The sequence below is a fragment of the Ostrea edulis genome, chromosome 1 (genome assembly GCF_947568905.1).
Source record: "Ostrea edulis chromosome 1, xbOstEdul1.1, whole genome shotgun sequence".
Classification (NCBI taxonomy): Eukaryota; Metazoa; Mollusca; class Bivalvia; order Ostreida; family Ostreidae; genus Ostrea; species Ostrea edulis.
The window spans coordinates 74,992,813-75,014,662 of NC_079164.1; the positions used below are offsets into that span (position 1 = coordinate 74,992,813).

At 34.8% G+C, this 21,850-nt stretch overlaps 1 protein-coding gene across 2 annotated transcripts in view; it reads right to left on the reverse strand.

Annotated features, from left to right (window-relative positions):
- LOC125681350 (protein MMS22-like) overlaps positions 1–21,150 on the reverse strand; it is a 43,541-nt gene extending 22,391 nt beyond the window's left edge. Inside the window, exons 1-17 of one of the 2 annotated variants that reach the window (XM_048921396.2) lie at positions 20,800–21,150; positions 20,120–20,195; positions 17,014–17,139; positions 16,066–16,106; positions 12,970–13,042; positions 12,781–12,871; positions 11,796–11,895; positions 11,479–11,612; positions 7,180–7,293; positions 6,769–6,838; positions 5,334–5,455; positions 5,077–5,136; positions 4,866–4,979; positions 4,158–4,210; positions 3,953–4,006; positions 3,408–3,509; positions 3,121–3,232 (exon numbers count right to left, since the gene is read on the reverse strand). In XM_048921396.2, coding sequence (XP_048777353.2) covers positions 3,121–3,232; positions 3,408–3,509; positions 3,953–4,006; positions 4,158–4,210; positions 4,866–4,979; positions 5,077–5,136; positions 5,334–5,455; positions 6,769–6,838; positions 7,180–7,293; positions 11,479–11,612; positions 11,796–11,895; positions 12,781–12,871; positions 12,970–13,042; positions 16,066–16,106; positions 17,014–17,139; positions 20,120–20,195; positions 20,800–20,884 — 1,527 coding nt within the window. In that variant the 5' untranslated portion in view covers positions 20,885–21,150. The remainder of the gene's footprint in view (positions 1–3,120; positions 3,233–3,407; positions 3,510–3,952; positions 4,007–4,157; positions 4,211–4,865; positions 4,980–5,076; positions 5,137–5,333; positions 5,456–6,768; positions 6,839–7,179; positions 7,294–11,478; positions 11,613–11,795; positions 11,896–12,780; positions 12,872–12,969; positions 13,043–16,065; positions 16,107–17,013; positions 17,140–20,119; positions 20,196–20,799) is intronic. The other variant, XM_056160551.1, reaches the window with a different exon arrangement.
- Between the last annotated feature and the right edge of the window lie 700 nt (positions 21,151–21,850).

The following is a 21,850-nucleotide window of genomic DNA, read 5'->3' on the forward strand; positions in this document are numbered from 1 at the left end:
TACTTGCAGGCAATTCCTGTTTTGAATGCGAATTAGTATATTCAGTAAATGAAAAGCATACATGTACAACATGTAATAGGGATATTTAATAATTACCGATGTGCTCTCTCTCTCTCTCTCTCTCTCTGACAAATGCGCTGTTTAACATAATTACTTTCATCATATTGTGTTAATATGCATCTTGACAAATATAACTTCATCCAATATAGAAATTAGAGCATTATCGATGATTAACAAATTGGAATTAATTTATTACTTAATTAATAGAAGCAAAAATACAAACCATCGAATTATTTATTTTTAAAATCCCGAGTTAATTGACTTATGTTCAATGTATTTTCAAATTGATAGAGGTTTTCAAAAAACAAAATTATAATAAGTATATACCATGCAAATTCCTAGGATCTTTGTCACAGTATAACTAAATTACGGTTAGCTAGTTTGGGTTTTGACTTCTTATGAAAAGTGTGAAATATATTGGATCGGAGAGATATCAGATCTAGTCTAAGATCACGGGTATCTTGCGCCGACCCAATATATTTCACATTTTCCGCAAGAAGCCAAGAACTTCCGTTGATTTCAAATACACGGATTAGCTGACCCCCATTGTTCTACTGATGTGAAAACCCCTTTGAATTTGCATGGAATGTACAAGTTATACACAGGTCATTGTTATAGTCATACATCATAGTACCGCTAAACCGACAAACATTTTTTTTTCATTTTAGATAAGTTATCGAATAACGAAGTATGACCAAACTGCAGATTGAACTTTATAGAGCCCCGTGCTAACATTACTTATATTTTTCAATGTATTAGAAGGGGTATGTTGCCGGTTAAGTTGTGTAAAATTCTTGACAGGCAATAAGAAAACAACAAATTGTCCGATTATGAAAACCTTAGGGGGGTGTAGTAGTCTGAAACTCTCAATTCCCCCTTCCGACTTCAATTTCTTAAATCGTGCAGTGGGTAGATCGCTACGAATGTAGCACGGAAAGTCACAGAACAAAAAGTTACAAGGCTAAATCCTTAACTTTACACCCTCTCCGATTCTACGCGTTTGTAATCCTCGGTGTCAAATGCAACTAGTTCATGAAAAAAAGACTAATATCAATATAAACAGAAATGACTTAACGATTATTTGCTTTTATTCATATACGCTATCGATTATTAAAATCTTTAATTGCTATATGAAATCATTTTAAAATTTAGATGCATTAGATAATGAAAGCAACACACACACACACACACACACACACACACACACAGAGAGAGAGAGAGAGAGAGAGAGAGAGAGAGAGAGAGAGAGAGAGAGAGAGAACATTGATAATCATTGGTTATAATATTCATGAATGTATGCAGATACGGGAAGTTTAATACGTTCAGTATAAATCTTGAAAGTACATTGTCAATTTCTTTCTGATTAATTATCCATCCACTTTCATTTTATATATATATATATATATATATATATATATATATATATATATATATATATATGTTTCTTTACATGTTAAATTTTTCGGCTGGTCCGGGTTAGGACTAATGAATGAGTCCCCCCCCCCCCCCCCCCCCCCCTTCTAAAACGATGTTACATGCTTAGCTGTCTTATCTCCCTCTCAGTCAAAAATAAAATAAATACATGCTATATATATACTTCAACATCATTGGATTTACTATATAATTCTTCGATTTCACGTTCATAATACATGTTAATGCAAGCGGACTATATAGGCATTTTTTTCCCCCATCTTCGCTAGCCAAGATTATTCGTCCACGAAGGCACAGATGACCCAAAATCCATTACTAACGGAGATGAGATGAGTGTCACCCCTGTATGATGTTATAAACTGACCAAAACCTAGTACTTTTGTTTCACAAATTTCATTCAGAAGACGCGCAAGTTTGTGAGTCACTGAATAAACGAGAAAACATCTGCATTTTTATTTCAATCGTTGTCAACTGTATACTTTGTGATATTTCAAGACTACATGTACTCAATTCAATTTATTGGATCTCATCACCATTAAGCAATGGTATACAAAAATATAAAGACAAAAAGTTGTTATATATACATATAGTAAATAATGCATGCGTGTAATGAAGTATTTAGTTAGGAAAAAAACACGTGTTATTATTAATGTGAAGTATGGGCATTCTAGGTAGGGGAGCACATTTTATTTTATTATTTTCTTAATGAAAGTACGGAGTTTTCTAAAGGTTTGTTTAAAAGTAAAGATATTTTTAATTTTTTTTTTGTTTAGGTGATAAAAATTTTATTCTTTGCTCACATTGCATCACAGTTGAGTACATAATGAAATTCATCTCCAATGTAAACATGTATATAGGCTATTAGCAGACCTTAATCAACTATTCCTAGTTACAATGAAAACCTTAAGTTAAAAATAAACCACTGCTTATGGTACACATTTCTTTGAGCTGCTATTTATCAAATTGAAATTACTGGCATGTGATTGTCGTTGTTCATGACCCTTCTTTTATTTGGTGAAATTGTGCTGCACGTGCCGTGAAACAATGTACCGACAAGTGGTGGGAATAACACAGGTGTTTATATACAGGATGTCGAAAATTTGGGCGTTTCATAAAAAGGTGTGACCGTCTGCAGGGAAGTCTACATACGGATATGTACCCAAAATACCAACGTATCATTAAACAACAATTACAAGAATTGAATGATTTATAGCTAATTTCTAAATAATGAATGGGGTAGGGGGGGGGGGGGCATGCATGCTGGCCAAGAGAAAAGGTTTTCTGGGTGAATCATTTCGGAAATTATTTCTTTGTTTTATCACACGGAGGTACACGGTGGCATCGACAGAGGTACAGGTGACATCCACGGAGATGGGCGGTGGCATGCACGGAGATCCTCCGTGGACTTCAATGTCTAGCTCGCGCGGAAGAAATAAGACTTCAAAGGTGCCGACAATTTTAAAGGTCCACCGTGTTTGGGGCAAATTTGTTCCACCGCGTTGCGTGGAACACGCATAAAACTCGTGTTGTGTACTGTATGTAACAAAACACAACATCAATTCCAAAGTACTCTACTCTGAAGCCTTCTGTATAATACTAGTGAAGCTAACAGAATACGTGTGCACTCACAATTTCTTCCGTGTCTGCTGTTACAGCCAAACTCAAAAAGAGGCAGAAGAAGTTATGCAGCCCAGTGTCTGTGAGCTCCTGCATTCGTCTTATGTGGAACTTTGAAAATATCCTTTGAAACAAAAATCATACTCTAAGAATTCCTTCACTTATCTAAGGAAATCAGTACAATTTGTTGATTTTCAAACCATTTTTGACAAATTCCCTTTAATCCATAGGATGAAAATGAAAAAAAAACCCCATCTTCTTCAACAGATATGGCAACATTTAGGGGAGCCCAGCAGTACCTTCCTTTAGTCTGTTTCCATTCTGAAGACAAACTTCCCTTTTCTTGTAGTGTTCGACACAGAATGGAAAGAAATCTTATGTAGCTGTTGTCACTTGTTTTGCTGTAACAGAATATAATTACCTTTCAATAAAGATCCCCTGTTTGTTTACATGAATTTGTTTCTTATTCTCTCCTAAATTCAACTTTTCAAACCTGTACAATTTAAAAGAGTTTAACAAAAATTATAAAATGGCTTAGGGAATTCGAAAGTAGTTGCAGCAGACACTTTAATACAAGAAATATTTCTCCAGTTTATTTTACACATTAATAAAGGGAGTAGGGGTGGGGGTGAGGTGTGTGGACCACCAGGAGTGGGTCTGAATGTTGGGAGCCTATCCATGAAGAGACATAATAATAGCAAGGTTTCATTCCAAATATTTAGAATTTATTACAATTTATAGAGGTAAAGCATTTATTTGTTACTACAAATGAAACAACAGAGAACAAATAGTTCAGAATTCCACCACAATTACTCAGTATTTTTTCTGTGACATGCATAATTACCTTTCTCCTTTGCTAATTCGTGTGCATAGTTCCAACTGCTGACCTATACTCTTGCTGAAAAACAATGAGTTTAAATCATTATTGTACAAGTTAAAAAGGCCTGCAGGTCACAACATAAAGATCTCTATACTTTCCATTAATTGGGGCGGAGAGGAATAAGATATTTTCCATTGACAAAGTATTTTACACATCAGCTATAACATACCTAAGTCTTCCTGTGGAATCAAAGCTCCTGGTGTTGATGGCAAAACTGTTGTTCTGGAAAATTCAATCAGAGCTGTACTGACAGGACTTGTAACCCCTGCATTATCTTATCAAAAACAAGACATTTTAACCTTTCTCCCAGTGACTTAAACATTAGCTGCAGAACTATAGCTCTCTTAGAAAAATATTGGGAAACATGTCTTCAAAATTGTCCTGATGACCAAGCCCAGTAAAACTTGGACTTGTAAAAAATATTCTAAATACAAGACCGTCAGGCATCACTGACTTATCACACCTGAACTAATTTTGACTAAAAACCAATAAAGATATAGATGTCTGAATGGTCAGCGATAAAAAGTTTTTTTGTTAAGACTGCTGGAATGACTACCGTAGATAACTACAGATCCAACCCATATCCTGTAAAAACCTTCCATTCTATACAGTGCAATTTTTTTTGTGAATGATTCAAGTCTTATACAATGTATCGCTCTTTTTTGAAAGCCACTTGTTCAAAGAGGTTAAGTAGCTACCTCAACTTAATCCAAGTAACCTTGGTCAAGACATCATCAGTTCTTAAGCAAATTTTGTGCCTAGAAAGAAAGTTACAGTCTTGACAAAAATTTTCAAAATTGACTGCGGTGTAACTCAAATTCAAACATACATGTATCAAAGAGGAAAAATCATGAAAAAAAACCCACAGTGTACAAACCATTTTCTTGTAGAAATATTCCCAGAGGAGGTTAAGTATGCTAGCCCTTGTGTCGGTGTGGAGGTCTTGACATATACTGACCACAAATCGGAGTTGACCTTCTGTTACACTATCCTGAAAAGCACACTGAGATTCAATACTGGTTCTAATGCTGATCCTCCCAGTCATGTAGTAGAACAAAATACAGAGGTTTTAGAAGGGTCACTCTTACCTTAGACAAACAGGATTTTAATACAGTTGATACCATCTCTGTAACTTTTTTACCTAAATTCTGAAACACAGCAGAGGATTATATCTTTATGTTCATATTCGTTTAGTTTCGTTGAGCCTTTTTTTCTCAGAATTACACATAAGATTTCTGAAGCAAAATTTAAATTGGGCTTCGCAGAAAAGGGACACAATTCATGCAATGTGTCATTCAGTCCAAATAATGAAAACTTCTAAACCAAATACAGACTGTATGCAAACCTGCTGAGTGATGTTGCCAGCCATTTTGGACATATGAACCAGAATCCACAAGCAGAATTCTGCATTGTCACTGTCGAAAAGGACCCTCGGTGGATATTCGTAGACATTAGAATTCATCTCATCTGAAAAGAAATAGTTGTTATCTTTCGTAAAGAGTAAAACATGGTATTAGTAAAGTGCAGAGACATCCTAACTTGCTTCGTAATAGGTATAATTAATTTCATCCACCGCGTTATTCATTATTTATTTGTTCTATGTGGGGAATGATAATCATTTCATTATAAGTGTACACTTATTTACATGTAAAAAGACATGTACACTTATTTACATGTATAAAGATGTGTACACTTGTTTGCAAGAAAACATGTCTATTATTCCCCACTTACAATGAATTAGTATGTCTTTTTACATATAAATAAGTGTACAAGTCTTTTTACATATAAATAAGTGTACAAGTCTTTTTACATATAAATAAGTGTACAAGTCTTTTTACGTGTATGATGCATGCACTGACATGAAGGTTTCCACTTCTTAAAATTTGATAAAAAGTATAATGTCAATGGTTGAACAAGTTTCAGGGTTATTTCTCTCTATTCTAATAAATCTCTTCTGCTAAAACATTCACCGACTATATCAACATACTGCAGTTGTCTGGGTCACATTGACAAGAAACTTCTTCTCTTAGTATTGTGAATCTAGTTTTCATTTAATAATGTAATATAAATGAATTCAATCTTTATTTTATTCAATATACACTTTGTATATATGTGCAATACTGAATGGGGCCAGGCAGCAGGCTAAGCCAGTCTGAGTCCTCCCTTTAAGTAAAATATAAAGAGACAAGAAGAAAGTGAAAGTGATGATAAAGGCAATTTAGAATTTCTATTCATGAAAGTTGAAGCAAGTAACACAGTAAGCCTATGTGTATAGTAATGTGTTTAGCATATTAGGTTTCCAGTAAACTGTTGGGCCATGTGAAGACCATGAACGGCACAATGATTATTTACTATTATTCCATGTGAAGACCACAAACAGCACAATGATTATTTACTATTATTCCATGTGAAGACCACAAACAGCACAATGATTATTTACTACTACTCCATGTGAAGACCACAAACAGCACAATGATTATTTACTACTACTCCATGTGAAGACCACAAACAGCACAATGATTATTTACTATTATTCCATGTGAAGACCATGAACAACACAATGATTATTTACTATTATTCCATGTGAAGACCATAAACAGCACAATGATTATTTACTACAGTACTATTCCATGTGAAGACCATGAACAACACAATGATTATTTACTACAGTACTATTCCATGTGAAGACCATGAACAGCACAATGATTATTTACTACAGTACTGTTCCATGTGAAGACCACAAACAACACAATGATTATTTACTATTATCCCATGCTTACCATTGCTAGTCTCCACAGACGGTTCTTGGAGAATTCTTTTGATTATGTCAAACAAAAGCACATAAAAGGACTAAAACAAAAACAAACTGTTAGTCAAAATCATGTTTATAGCATGTAAATCATGTTTATAGCATGTAAATCATGTTTATATCATGTAAATCATGTTTATATCATGTAAATCATGTTTATACCATGTTTAAATCATGTTTATATCATGTAAATCATGTTTATACCATGTAAATCATGTTTATACCATGTAAATCATGTTTATATCATGTAAATTGCACACTAAACGACATTGTACATGTCTTTTCCAGAATTTGATGAAAACTTGCAAATCAGACTATATGAATTTTTTTTATTACAAGTTTACTGTTCCAAATGAAATTCTAAACCTCTAGACATACGAACCTCTTCTCTACTGTCCTTATGAATGTTGTCCACCAACATCTTGATGTGTTTCCATGCCTCTGACACACATGAACAGACAAACGGAGATTTTGTTTGCAGTTCTTCAAAGGAATCCTATTTGTATAAATATAGAATAGGTCTGAACAAAATCATACCCACTAAAAGATGGACAGACAAACAAACTGACACAATGATTTCATTTACCCTATCCTAAACTTATATCATAGTCTCGGTAAGAAAACAGGTCATTAGAAAATCTAAAACAAAATGACGACGTCTATAAAAAAAAAACAACAACACATGTAAAAGAAAAATTGTCCAATCATGATGAAAATATGAGATGTACATCTCTACATGATGAATGTACAAATTTTTCGCAAAATCCATGTGTTAGTGTCTCAGAACATGTCCTGACAAAATTTTGTCTACAGACTGACAGACAGACATAATGATTCCATTATACCCTTAACTTATGCAGTAGTCTCTGTGAGAGAAATGTCATCAGAAAATCTCAAGTGAAATGATTTAAGTCCATAAAGTTGAGAAAAAAAAATAATATCCACAACTTCCTTGAATGGTAAAAATTCTCGATCAAAATAGCAGGTGCACAACTTTATATTTCATACAAGATACATGTATAAACTAAGTTTTAAACAAATCCGTTCATGGTTTTAAACTATATGTCTACCAACAATGTGATTCCAGTATACCCCCTTACATTTTGTTTGCGGGGAGGGGGGTATTAATATTGCAGTATGTTGTACATGTAGTTGTAAATGTAAGGTGAAGTGTTTGGGGGGTACATCTATTTTCACAGACAATGAATCATAGAACTATATAAAAACCAAAGACTTGCATAAAAAAGTTTGTAATTTGGATTTTTTATTGATGAGCAAAATAATTTATGGTGTCAATGCTTATAATTCAACTTTTTTACATCATAAATGCAATTTACTTTGTAAAATACACATGCTTACAACATACTTCTAAAACGTGCCAGAAATTTAAAACCTAATAGTGTGCCAATGTATCTTCTGGAACGAATCTGGATATTTGTGATTCTATTAATTGCAGTGAAATTAATTAACAGTCTCTCAATAGTTTTTCCTCTAAAATTACACGACTAGTTAGTGTTAACTTCAAAATATAATGACATTTTTTGTTGGTCTCAGTTACTGATGTACGTTTGTATATAAAGTCAAGATGGCTGTTAGGAGGTGAATTTGATCTGAACTGTTCATTTTTGTCTACCAACTATCACACATAAAGTAAAATGTGGGGGGGGGGGGGGGGGGGGAGGTTTGGTATACTTAGATATAGTAAATGACTTGGGACATTCACTGGCCTATCTATTTGAGGAATCATGTACCCAATACAAACTTGACCCTGCTGGGCTATTTATTAGACAACATAATTTACCTTTGAGGAATTATATAACCAATGCAAACTTGGCTCTGCATGTTGATGAAAAAGTTGAATCAGAGAGAGAATGCATTGTAAAACCTCTGATGAGTTGAATATCAAATAAGAGGCATTTTCAATATGGTTTGGCTATTGCAGTTATATTAGATAAAAATAAGGTTATGTGGAGTTATTTCCCTTCTAGGAAATCAAATTTTATTTAATTCAATACTTTATTTTTACAAAACATTTGGTTTAATAGTGCACTGTAAAGCAAGCAAAGTGGTTAAGAGGAAAGGCAACCCTAACCACATTGTTGCTTTAATGAGTAAAGTATTACTTACTGATATTGTAAATGACAGTCTTTAACAACAAAAATCCTTACTTAACAATTTAATCAATATTAATCTATCACGTATTTTAAATTACCCGCCGCTAAGAGAGCGGCCATTGAAGTTCAATTTATGATGTCACACCGTCAATTTCGGTTTATTTCATCAGCAGCATTGTGAAAATGACAAGTCACGAACATTTAAGTTTGAAGCTGTATAGATTTTAGCCCATTCTTTCGCAAGAAGAAATTGAGAAAAGAAGACGTTCATTCAAATCGCAGACCAGGCAGACGGTACATGTTTCTTCATACAAATGTCTCGAATCTCAACTTTTGTCATTATGCAAATGATGGATCCACAGTTTACATAGTCTTTACTTTTCAGATGACTTGGTTGAGTCAGGAATTTCAACAACAAAAAAATTCACATCTCCCCTTTGCATTAGTGCAATTAACAGTTTGAAAGGAAGGTATCATCCTATTTATTCATAAAATCTACCACATGCACATCTTTGATGATCCTAGAATCTCTTCAAAACAGGAACAGACGGTGTGACATCAAAATTATTGATTTTTGCAGTCTTGAATACAATAGAATTCTTCATCATGGCAGCCTCTATAGATAGTGGGAATTTCAAGTTTTAAAGTTTTCAAATTAGTACTGAAGCTCATCTAGGCCGTACATCAACAGAATAGTATGACAAATTTTTATTATATAATTAATCCTATCATCTATCATGTTAAAGTTTTATGGGTTGCCTTCCCCTTTAATACTGTAGACTGAAAGCTATTTTATCTAAATTTTGAGTAATAATATTCAAATAAAAACAGATTAGGTGTTAAAAAATAATTTTGTGGTTGTCTTGTTTCCCGACCTAATCTATATCTGAATGAATTATCTACCCTTGGTTATCTCCATAATGTTGATGATGCTAGGAATGTTCAGATGTCAGTTCTGAGTAACATTTACACAGTCTTTCAGTATCATAGTACCATGCACGTTTTTCATTTATCATCAAATATCCACTGGAGTTACAGACCTTTTTAATACTTCATCCAAAGTAAAATTCCTACCAACTTACACTCTATTTCTGAAAAGCATGTAATAGGAACTACACAATTATTTTTTTTGGCCTCCGTGGATAGCAAGAGGGACACACAATTAGGTTTAAAATAAAAACTGCTTTACTGTTTTTCTACCATCTATGCTAGCAAACGGTTTACCGTTCACCATACTTCTCTACAATTTGTAGAGAAGCGGAGTGGATCATAAACCCTTGGCTAGCGAAGGTGTGTTTCATCTAACGAAACTGACCTGAACTTCAGAGGTAATTTTAACATTAAAGCATATCAAGTTCAATTAATAGTGAAAAATGAGTCCCTCATGTTTTATATAGTAAAATACATGCAATAATGTATCTGCAAGGAAAGTTTCTTTGTGTTCACTGAAAATAAAGTCCGAAAAAAAAGAAGTGATATACACATACATGCATTTCCTACATACCTACCATAATTTGTCTTAGATACATGTATTAGCGGAAACACAACAATTATCATTTTTGGGCTTACTAAAAGTTGAAAGCCTAGGGACATAAAAAAAAATCTAGCTGCAATAATGTAGCCCTATCCAATTTTTTTTTATTCTGACGTTTTCGGGATAGGGCTACAATTCCATAGGATCTCCGTAATGGTGCAAAATAATTTTATGAATAACCGATAATAAACTCTGTGTATTAGTCCCAAATGTTGTTTACACCAAAAGGAGTACCAACTTTGTGCTCGGGCATGTCTAATAAAGGTGTTTTTCATTAAATATAATGTACAGCATGCAAAATTCTTCGTCTGCTCCGCCATGCTTGTTATCGCGAGATCTCGTAGGTGGATCTAATGAAAGCCTAAACATTGACAATCAGCGCAAAAATGTAGTTACTCGAGCCACTTCGACAAAGAAAGGAAAATCATATTGTTGCAGAAAGAATTTACACTCTGCTGTTCGGTTTTTAACTTGATATTTAATTCAAACCTTTTCAATACCGACGAAATAGTTTTCGCCTCCATACTTGTCCATTGATGTAAATACTACCTTATATGGCATATGCAAATGACTTGACAATCGGAAGTTGAAACTTCAGTACATCAAACATGGCGCACAAATATGAATCGAGGAATTGGAATTTATCGAAATTGTTGAAAACGGTAGAATAGAGCCTCACAAATCTAAAGTTGAAGGTTGTAAATTTATATATTGTCTAAGAAACATAGAATATCATTTTATTTACGTAAAGAAAGTCAGGAAATGTTTAGAATGAGCGCAAATGTTGCAGGAGTGAATCACTCCCGCATTTGCACCATTACGGAGATCCTAAGGAGTTGTAGCCCTCTCCCTAAAAAAAAAAAAAAAAAAAAAAAAAAAATCAGAGAGGGCTACATTATTGCAGCTAAAAAAAATCCTGTGTAGTTTTGCTTTATCAAATTTCAAAGTAAAACACAAAACAGATTTTTAAATAAGGTACATGCATCTGAAATTAACTTTCAAATTGAGAGCCATATGCAAGGATTATACTTACGAGTTTGAATGATTTTTTGGCTAGTGTCACAAGCTCCCAAACCAGCAGATGAACCATAGACTCGAAGTCGGACTCGGAGCTCGGGTATTGGTTCTGCAGCACACATTTTCTCAGGAAGCTGCTACTAGAAGAATCTAACAGAAAAAGGCATTACAAACTTTTATTTACATGACTACATTTTTAGGAATATCTCATATATTTGGCTAGAAAAAAAATCATTTTGGGACAGTTCTGAGTATCAAATTTTATGCCACTACAAGGCTTTTAACTCTTTAGATTAACAATAAGCATGAATATGATGTTTGCATCACTCATACCTGTTGATTTAATTTCTATTATGTGAAGAATTTTAAGAACACCAACATATACATCCAAACAGGAGTGGAAACGATTCATCTCATGAACGCCCAAGTCTGACTGAAAACAAAATCTACACATTAATACAATACCACATCACATGAACCCAGTATCACATCACATGCACCCAGTATCACATTACATGAACCCAGTATCACATCACATGAACCCAGTATCACCATCGCATGAACTCTGTATCACATCACATGAACTCTGTATCACATTACATGAACCCAGTATCACGTCACATGAACCCAGTATCACGTCACATGAACCCAGTATCACCATCACATGAACTCTGTATCACATTACATGAACCCAGTATCACGTCACATGAACCCAGTATCACGTCACATGAACTCTGTATCACATCACATGAACTCTGTATCACATTACATGAACCCAGTATCACGTCACATGAACCCAGTATCACGTCACATGAACCCAGTATCACCATCACATGAACTCTGTATCACATTACATGAACCCAGTATCACGTCACATGAACCCAGTATCACGTCACATGAACCCAGTATCACATCACATGAACCCAGTATCACATCAATGAACTCTGTATCACATCACATGAACCCAGTATCACATCAATGAACTCTGTATCACATCACATGAACCCAGTATCACATCACATGAACCCAGTATCACATCAATTGAACCCAGTATCACATCACATGCACCCAGTATCACATTACATGAACCCAGTATCACGTCACATGAACCCAGTATCACATCACATGAACCCAGTATCACATCACATGAACCCAGTATCACATCACATATGTTTTAGGAGGAATTTATGAATTCCAAATCTTTCAATAATCAGAGTGTAATGAGGATAAATGACACACATTAAAGTTTATGATAAACTGATAAAAATGCATCATAAATAAAATTAACAAATATTTAATTAAAGAGCTCTTGACTCACTGGTTCAAATTCTGATAATCTGTCACTATAAAGCAGAACACCGTGGATTTCTTTCACTATGTCTTCACACACATCCCGACTAGCACCATCACTAAATTCATAAACAATTTGTATCATTTGAACTAACTGGTTAGTGGTTACAAATGTCACAATTTTCACTAAAGAAGACACTACGTTTAATGTACAAACCTTGCTATGAAGTACTTTACGAATTCCAGAAATTTTACTATGTCCTGACGATATTCTACTTTGTTCTTAGCATCTGGAAAAGAAGTGTAAGGAATTCCCAAAGCTGTGTACAATGTATATCAAGTAGTGTATAAACAGTGCATATAGCTAAGGGCAACATTAAAAATTTTCATCCTGAGAAAACCATTGTAAACTGAGGTGCAGCCAAGGTTGACAATGGTTTTCAAAAGAGTAAAACAACTTTAATGTTACCCTCAACTACAGGCACTATTTGGTTTATCTGGAACACACACATACATGTAACAAAACAAAGTACATCACTAGTGTACAAGATAATCATATCTGAAACTAAACTGAAATTCCAAAATGAGGCCACAATGACCTACTTTTGAATGACACCCCCCCCCCCTCCATGAACTGACCAAGTTTGTTGGTATTAGGTCTAAAATTGTCCAGGTTTGATAGTGCTAGGCCTCACAGTGTGAAAGACATGACCCTGACACAAAAAAAACTAAGACAGATAGATGAGTGGCAGGGAGAGCTCATACTATAATACATGTATGGCACCAGCCTGTCATAAGCAGGGCTTTCAAAAGTAGCCGGTAGCCGGCGGATTTCCGCCGCCTATAGTAACATTAGGTGCCGGCTACTTTAGTGACAAAAATGTATGTCCAATGAAAAAAACTTTTATAAAACTTTAAACATCTTCCAAACTTTAGTAGACTCAGAAATCGCGGCCGTTAGGATGTAAAAACGTGTTTACTTGCGCTAAATTTAGTTCAGGTAAATACCGGCACCTGATTGGTCGTCTGTTGGTGTAGAAAATAATACGTCAATTGCAATACTCGGATTTACCCAATTCGTGACAACACGGACGAGAAGTTCCGAAAGATAACAACAAGTCCTGAACGTAAAAATCAATGATGATGACGGAATGAAGAGAACAAATACCCTGTTCAGTTTCGGCTTTAAAAAGGCCAGAAGTGAAAGTGACACAAGTATAATATCAATCAACAATTTTAAAGCGAAAACAGAATTTAATCAGGAAAAATTTCAGACTTGCTATTCTTTTTAATTTGCAAATGCCCATGTGGTATTAAATAAAAACGAAAGTAGAATTTTTCAGCACAAATTCGCTATGTTACCAACAAATCTGTAGCTGTTAACTTGAATTTGTGGAAAAATAAAATTATAGGTCATTTAAATGTTACTTATTAATTTGTAATAAAGATTGTTTGGGTTTTATTTAAAAAATATTGGGGTGAGCAAAAGCAAAAGGTCCCAATGGGTTTCATGTCAGTCTTGGAGAAAAATATTACTCCCAGTGTAAGTTAACAGACTTTAAGGGACCAAATGAAAATAGAAATATAGAGTTGTGTTAATTGGTGAAGAATATTCTTAAAATATTGGGAGTGCAACTCTTATTTGCAATTCAATAAAAAATAATGATTAAATACATGTAAACTTTTTTTTATAACATACAATGTATCCGTTAAATAAGGAAACGAAAGCTGACAATACAGGTAATTAGAACAACTATAAATATAATATAATTATATTGATGCTTTATTATATAAAACTGGTGTTGGTTGTGATCTATATTCTTCTTACATTTTACTTTAATCTGCTTATACTCTTGGGTGGCAGAGATTCAAGCAAAGACACTTAAAAATTGATTGATACAGCATTGCAAAAAATAATTACATGTAGTTATCTTGATGCACTTTATTTTTCATTTTGCATCAAAATTAGTACTTTGCAATGTTGAATTTTTTAAAGTTTTTGCATGAACAGAAAATTTCACATATGAAACAATAAATTCATGGCAAAAGTAAAAATTTCAGGCAAAAGAATGACAATTTCAAAGCTGCATTTAAGTGCCAGGAAACCGCCAGAATGCAGGATTTTGCGTCATTTACCCCAGAGCTTCTGGGGGCCTTGAGCGGCCCCCAGACCCCGGCCATAAGGGCGCCGAGCATAGCTCAGCGTGCGATACGACTGCGCCATTCGCATTGGATCGCCTTCTACTTTTTCATTTCAGCCTCCTACTTTTAAATTTGTTGAAAGCCCTGCATAAGACGGACGTACAAAAAAAATTCACCTGACCTTTTCCCTTCAGACTTTCGTAAATATGTAAATAGAAAATCTGAACAGATTGAAATAAAAAAAAAAGTTTTAAATGTTACTTTCTGCGATAGTTAAACCATATGTGCCAGACTGTCAATGGAGGCCAATGGGTCACATTGCTCACTTAAGTGACCATTGACCTGCCGCTGTTCAGCAGTTATGATTTCTAAAAGAAATTTAACTAATCATCTGCCAATTATCATTTGTTTTTAATTAAACACATTCAGTCATCGTGTCGCTTTAACCCAATGCAGACTACATCTGGTTCAAATGCTCAAAATGACATTTTTTAAAAATCTAAAGTGAAATGTATACACATCAAATATGCACGCAATATTTTTAATATCATCCATTGTCCAGTAATGTTTCCCGATATAAGATACTATCACCCTAGAGTCAGTAAGAGGGTATGGTTTTTACTCCCACAAGGAAATGTAAAAAAAATAAATCTTAAACCTTTTCTCAGCCAATTAGAATCAAGTATTTACAAGAAAGTATAATAAATCAAAATGACACATGCATGTTTCTCAAGAACTTGGAAGATTGCATCTTAATTCATTCAAAAATCAAAGCCTGGTACATACATGCATGTGTGACTATGACATCACTATCAGGACATACTGAACGAAGACAAAGTAGACAAATATTGATTGATTGATTAATTAAATATTGTTTAACATCCCTCACGAGAATCTTTCACTCTTATGGAGATGTTATCACTGCCAGTGAAAGGCTGCAAAATTTAGGCCTATGCTCAGTGCTTACGGCCTTTGAGCAGGGAGGGATCTTTATCGTGCCACACCTGCTGTGACACGGGGCCTCGGTTTTTGCGGTCTCATCTGAAGGACTGCCCCATTTAGCCGCCTTGTATGACAAGCAGGGGGTACTGAGGACCTATTCTAACCTGGATCCCCACGGGACCAGTAGACAAATATTGATAATCAAAATATCATGTTACAAATAACTTACCCCATGTGCTATCTGGGTTGTTAATGATATTCATCCACTGTCTACAAAACAATGAAACAAATCTAGTCAATCTCAAGGAGCATGTGAAGTCTTATCATAAATTATAAATCATAGTGTAACAAACAGAGACAGACCCAGACAGACGGGGAACAGGGACACAAAAATCAACTACAATTACACAGCACCCATGTTTCCAAGTAAGACTGCCATTCATAGTATCATAAATTTGATTTTAAGATTATAAATAATAATAACTTGCATTTTCACGACTAAGAAATTTCAACCTGAACAATAGTATGATTCGTATCTACAATATAAATCCTATCAATTGATTAGAAATGCTGGTTAACATAATGAAATTAAGCTTTTACAGGAATAATTTAAATGCAATAATCTTTTGGTGTGAAGGTTCCTGTAGTGATTCTTTTTAGTCTTTCAAAAGTGCTGTGATGCATACTGTCATCAGAATATGGTTTAGTTCAGCTTCAAACATTAAAATACAGAGGCATGGCTTAATACACTATTGCAGGACGACTGGACCATATGTTCAGATGTGCATGCATGTGGGGATGCAATAAGGTTCAAATTCACTTATACCCTGGTAATTAACGAGTTTGCAGTGAATGGAGAAAAGACAAAACTTTCTAAAAATATGCTTTTTGATGCATTGGAAATACCAAAGAATTAAAAGACTGATCTATTTTAATGATAGTTTTAATAATAGTAATCAATGTATCATTTCACAACTAGTAATAACTGCATTTCTGCTTGACATATTTGTACATTTTATAGATTTGTATGTTGTATTATTATAAAAGGTCTCTTGATAAACTTGTGTACTGCACTAAACAAATGACATTCTTTAAAGAAAGTATGATCAGATAATTATTTCCACTCTATGGAGAAAGGAATCTTCCCAACCCTGATGAATATTGGTAGACAGTTTACCTCATCATCATGAAGGCATTGTTCCTATTCTGCTGTTGAAAATGCCCCTTTAGAAAAACTTGATCAAACAACTCCATGCTGTGTGGCACAAGAGGTGGAGCTGCAGTTGTCAAAGACTTTAAATATCTGAAATAAGATTTTCAAAAATTTAGTTAACAAGTGTTTTGTATCTCGTAACTGCAAACTGTAATACAGTAACTAGAAGACTTTCTTTTTGAAAGTGCAAGATGCTGCATCAATTTTGTAATTCATCCACCAAAATAATCAGTCATTTAAGGCTTCACTCTCATTATTCTATGCACGGGCATGGACATTTTTAGGGTCTGTAGTGGGCCCCAATTCAGCCCCATTCCTAATGCTAAAAAACAGGTGTATTCTCCAAAACAACAACTAAAATTTTCCAATGGATAATAAAAAAAAAAAACAACCTTGCAAATCAAAAAGTTTTTTATGTTTGGTTTTTGATCAGAACTCATCACTCAGAATACTTCAGGCCTGTACCTATAATATTCGTACCTTTATTGCATTTAAGCCTAAGATCGATATTCTATAAATCTGTCAATGACTGTGATAAAACTGTCACCCTAAAGTTTGATTTACAGAGGATAGTAAAAACAAGAAGCTTATAATATCTGAGAAATGATAAAGAAAATGAAAGTACAGTATGTTTCGTCCAAACCGGCCTCTAAGTACTCCGGTGTTCTGTCAATTTCGGCCACAAAATATAGTCCCTAACATTTCTTTAACAAATCCTTTATTAATAATTCCCTGTACTCCGGATTTTGTATATCGGCTGGCTTACACAGTCCCCACTGCTACATGTATCAATTAATTTAATAATCCTGTGTAAATCGGCAATTCGATGATACCCCACCAAATTTTCATGGTCCATCGTATTTGGTTTACATGAGGTCCCAACCGCTTGTAATTAGCTCTAATTATCATATTTAAACTAGCCACCCCACAAAGACCAACCTGTTGGTATTTGGTCGATCACACGTGGTGTACACAAAGGGTGTCTCAGGTAAGTAAAAGAGTTAAACTGGCAATAAAAATAAGCTTAAAATAAAACCTGATTGGGGGGGCGCACTTTTCAATTATGACAGCACCACGCATGAGGTAATGGCGCATGGGTCTCCCCTATAGCGACATAGACGAGAACTGACATAATTAAAAGACAAAGTTCAATTAACGGAATTCGATACATTCATGGAATGAAACAAAATCGTCAACAATCCAGTCATGTTTTCCAAAAGCCGGGTGGACCTCTTGGAGCTCTCCGACGAGTCAGACAGTGATGATATACAGTTAGATTAGCTCGACTCACTATGTCCGGTTGATCACTTGACATTACACCAGTTTCCGTTTCACAAATTGAGACAGTTGAAAGCGATATTTCCATTAAAGACATTTACAACAAAAGCTGGGAAAGACAAATTTTAGACGAACACAACACAAACTTGAGGAACGTACATAATGTACAATTTACATGTAGCACTTGAGGATGGTGATGATGTAGGCAAAATTGACAATTTTCCAACAGAAAAGTGTGCGAATAATTCCCAGATTTTAAACTGTTTAATAAAAATTGAACTTTTTCAAAAGAACACGACGATAAAACACTGACATATTCCTATTTGTATTTATATTTTCACATTTTGAATTATTTTGTGATATAATAAAATATTAGCAATCATTACACCATATGCATAGACCATGAATACAAGGGAAGCAACTCTCATTCTTGTAAACCGGCCAATTTATTTGGAACCCCCCACAGTCGGTTTAGACAGATTATACTGTATTAACAAGAGTACCCCAAACAGTACATCATACGCCCATTGGACAGTGATGACAAAATGCCAGTGCAATATCTTTATCCATAATGAGAAAAAGTCCAGGAAACTATTTGATTTACTTTTAGCCCTAAAGTACTAAGGTCACTGTGCATCAATCAAGCTGAAATGCAAACTGAATCGGTAAAATTGTTTGAACTTTTAGCCATAAAGCATCAATAAAGCTGAAATGCAAACTGAGCTTGTATTCCTTGGAGAGAAAGTTTGTGACTAAACTGTAACGAAAAAAAGTCCAGAAAACTGTTCGACTTATTTTTAGCTCTGGATGCACCAATCCAGCTGAAATGCAAACTCACTCACTCTTTGTGACCAAATTTCAACAAAAGTCCACAAAACATGACCTTGGATGTACATAACCATTATACATTCCCTCTGATGACAAGCATATAAAAAGGTAACCGTTGTCGCTTACAGTTCTGATGGTTCAGCCGCTGTACATCGAAGATAGATGCAAATTTCCTTAAAATCTCCCTCAAACTATGCCTTGGTCATGGCTTTAGTTTTCTTAACGACCAAAAACAGGAAATTGAAAATGGGTATTAAAATCAATTTGATTTACTATTTAAAATTTTTAAGAATAAAATGTGTTTTCCTAGAATTTCAAACAAATAATGCTGTTTTCCCAATATGTATCATAATGCCCCTGGTCATTGAAATCAAAGATCACCAAAAAAAATCCCCAACAGGAGTTCAAGGCTTGAAATTAACATATGCCCGTCAGTCTGTGACTGGTTGAAAGTCTGGCGGACTGACTAACATTTGTTTTAGTCAGTCCGATGTGACTGGTCAATTTTCTAAAACGTCATTTTGGAAAACATACTTATGGACTCTTAAACACACATTTGGCATTCCTCTGTAGATATCAGACAAAACAGATTAGTAAATATGAATCTCACATAAGTATTACAATATTGTCTAAAGCATATCAAGTTAAATTCTGTTATTTTATTTTGATAAAATGAACAAAATATGTTTAATTATTTCTGAAGAACTCTAGTGGACTGGTTAATTTTTCTGCGGACTGGTTGAAATTATACCCTATCAGTCCAGCTGGACTGGTGACATAAAAAGTTAATTTCAAGCCCTGGGAGTTCGAAATTTTATCAAAACAAATAAAATTCGAACAAATGACCAAACTTTCCATTATCATAGTGAATGCATAGCTCATGGCTTGGTCAATCACATAAATGTTCACTTTATATTGATACAATTTCAAACTCCTATTTCTATGAAACCTATACAAATGTTACCTCTTTAACTCGGCTGTGTTTTTTTTACAAGTGGAACACTCATATGGTGAGGAAAATTCAATGTCCATTAGATCATCTGAAATGATGAATCATATTGATAAAAAAAAATCATAGCATGGCTGTAGAATCGATACGAGATAGCTGCAAACTGTTAACCATTTAACAGGTTTGGAACACTTCCCCTATAGCGAGATATTCTCGCTAAAACACAATTATCCCTCTTTAGCGAGAGAGTAAACATTACCATAAACATGCAGGTGTTTTGGTGTCTTTATTGAAAATAATGGCAAATCCCGTGCAACATTAATAAGTGCGACAAACACTCAACATGACACGAATTGTCTCTATAAAATGACAACAGTCAAGAAATTTCATATCAATGTTGCTACTGAAGAGGGAAGCAGTCTGAAATCCAATGCACATCGTTCGTGACTCTGTTTTGATTAATATATTTGCAGAAGTATCAGACATGTTAGCACTTTTTCTTCTTTTCACATGAAACACGAAGAGATGTACTCCACGGGTGTTTTTCTCGGTTGCACGGGATATGTTTCCTCTCGTTAGAGAGGGATAATCACGTTTTAGCGAGAATATCTCGCTATAAGGGGAAGTGTTCCCAACCTGTTTAACACGTTACTGTCGTAGAGACTTTTAAGAGCATCGGTGTTTATATTATCTACCTGAATCGGACTCCCGTGGGGGAGTCATTAAAATGTTATCCTCGGATATGAGAGGAAAGAAACTTTCGCTGTCCTCAAATTCCATTCTAGGTTAATATCTGCCAAAACTGAAAACAACAAATTCCTCAGTCGAGCAGTCCAGAATGGAGAAAATTCGAACTAAATGTACAGAGTACCGTTACTCATTCATTATTCGTTGTACAGTAGGTCTATTGAATACGATGACAAATATGCCTAACTATTAGCATATCTGTACCACAGTAACTACTCAATATCTGATATTCTATTCGTCTGCATTGCCAATATTTTGCATATCATCCGATTATTATTCTATCGACATTTCATTTTCCCGCAAATTATTGTATTCTAAAAAAAAACCCCAAAGACGGAAGATAAAAATTTTCCGAAAAAAGACTGCCTTTAAAGTTTGTCTATGTTTGCACACGCGTGTGCATTCCAAATCCAATTCTATGTACACGCACACATCGGGTGCCTGTGGTTAATACATTAAATGCACCCATAAAGACATTTTCGGAAAATGATCGTCCAGTCAGTTTAACATCTGTGACATGCAAGATGTTGGAGCATAAATATACATGTGCATTAACATCATACTCCACGATGCCCAGCATGGTTTTCGTAAGAGGCGTTCCTGTGAGAGTCAGCTGATACTTACCATCCAGGACTTAGCTTATAACATCGACTCCAAAGACCATACTGACGTCATCTTAATTACTAGACTTTTCAAAGGCCTTCGATAAAGTTCCTCACAAGCATCATCTGTATAAGTTAGACCACTATGGGATTAGACACAGTCATCTGCAATGGATCAAAGACTTCCTTGTAGGCCAGACCCAACAAGTATTACTGGAGGGTGTTACATCATCTACAGCCCCAGTACAATCAGGAGTCCCCCAGGGTAGTGTGCTTGGACCATTGCTGTTCCTGTTGTTTATTAATAACCTACCAGATTGTGCCTCAGAGGGATCAACAGCAAGATTATTTGCAGATGACTGTGCCCTCTATAGGAATATCAGAAAGGAGGAGGACG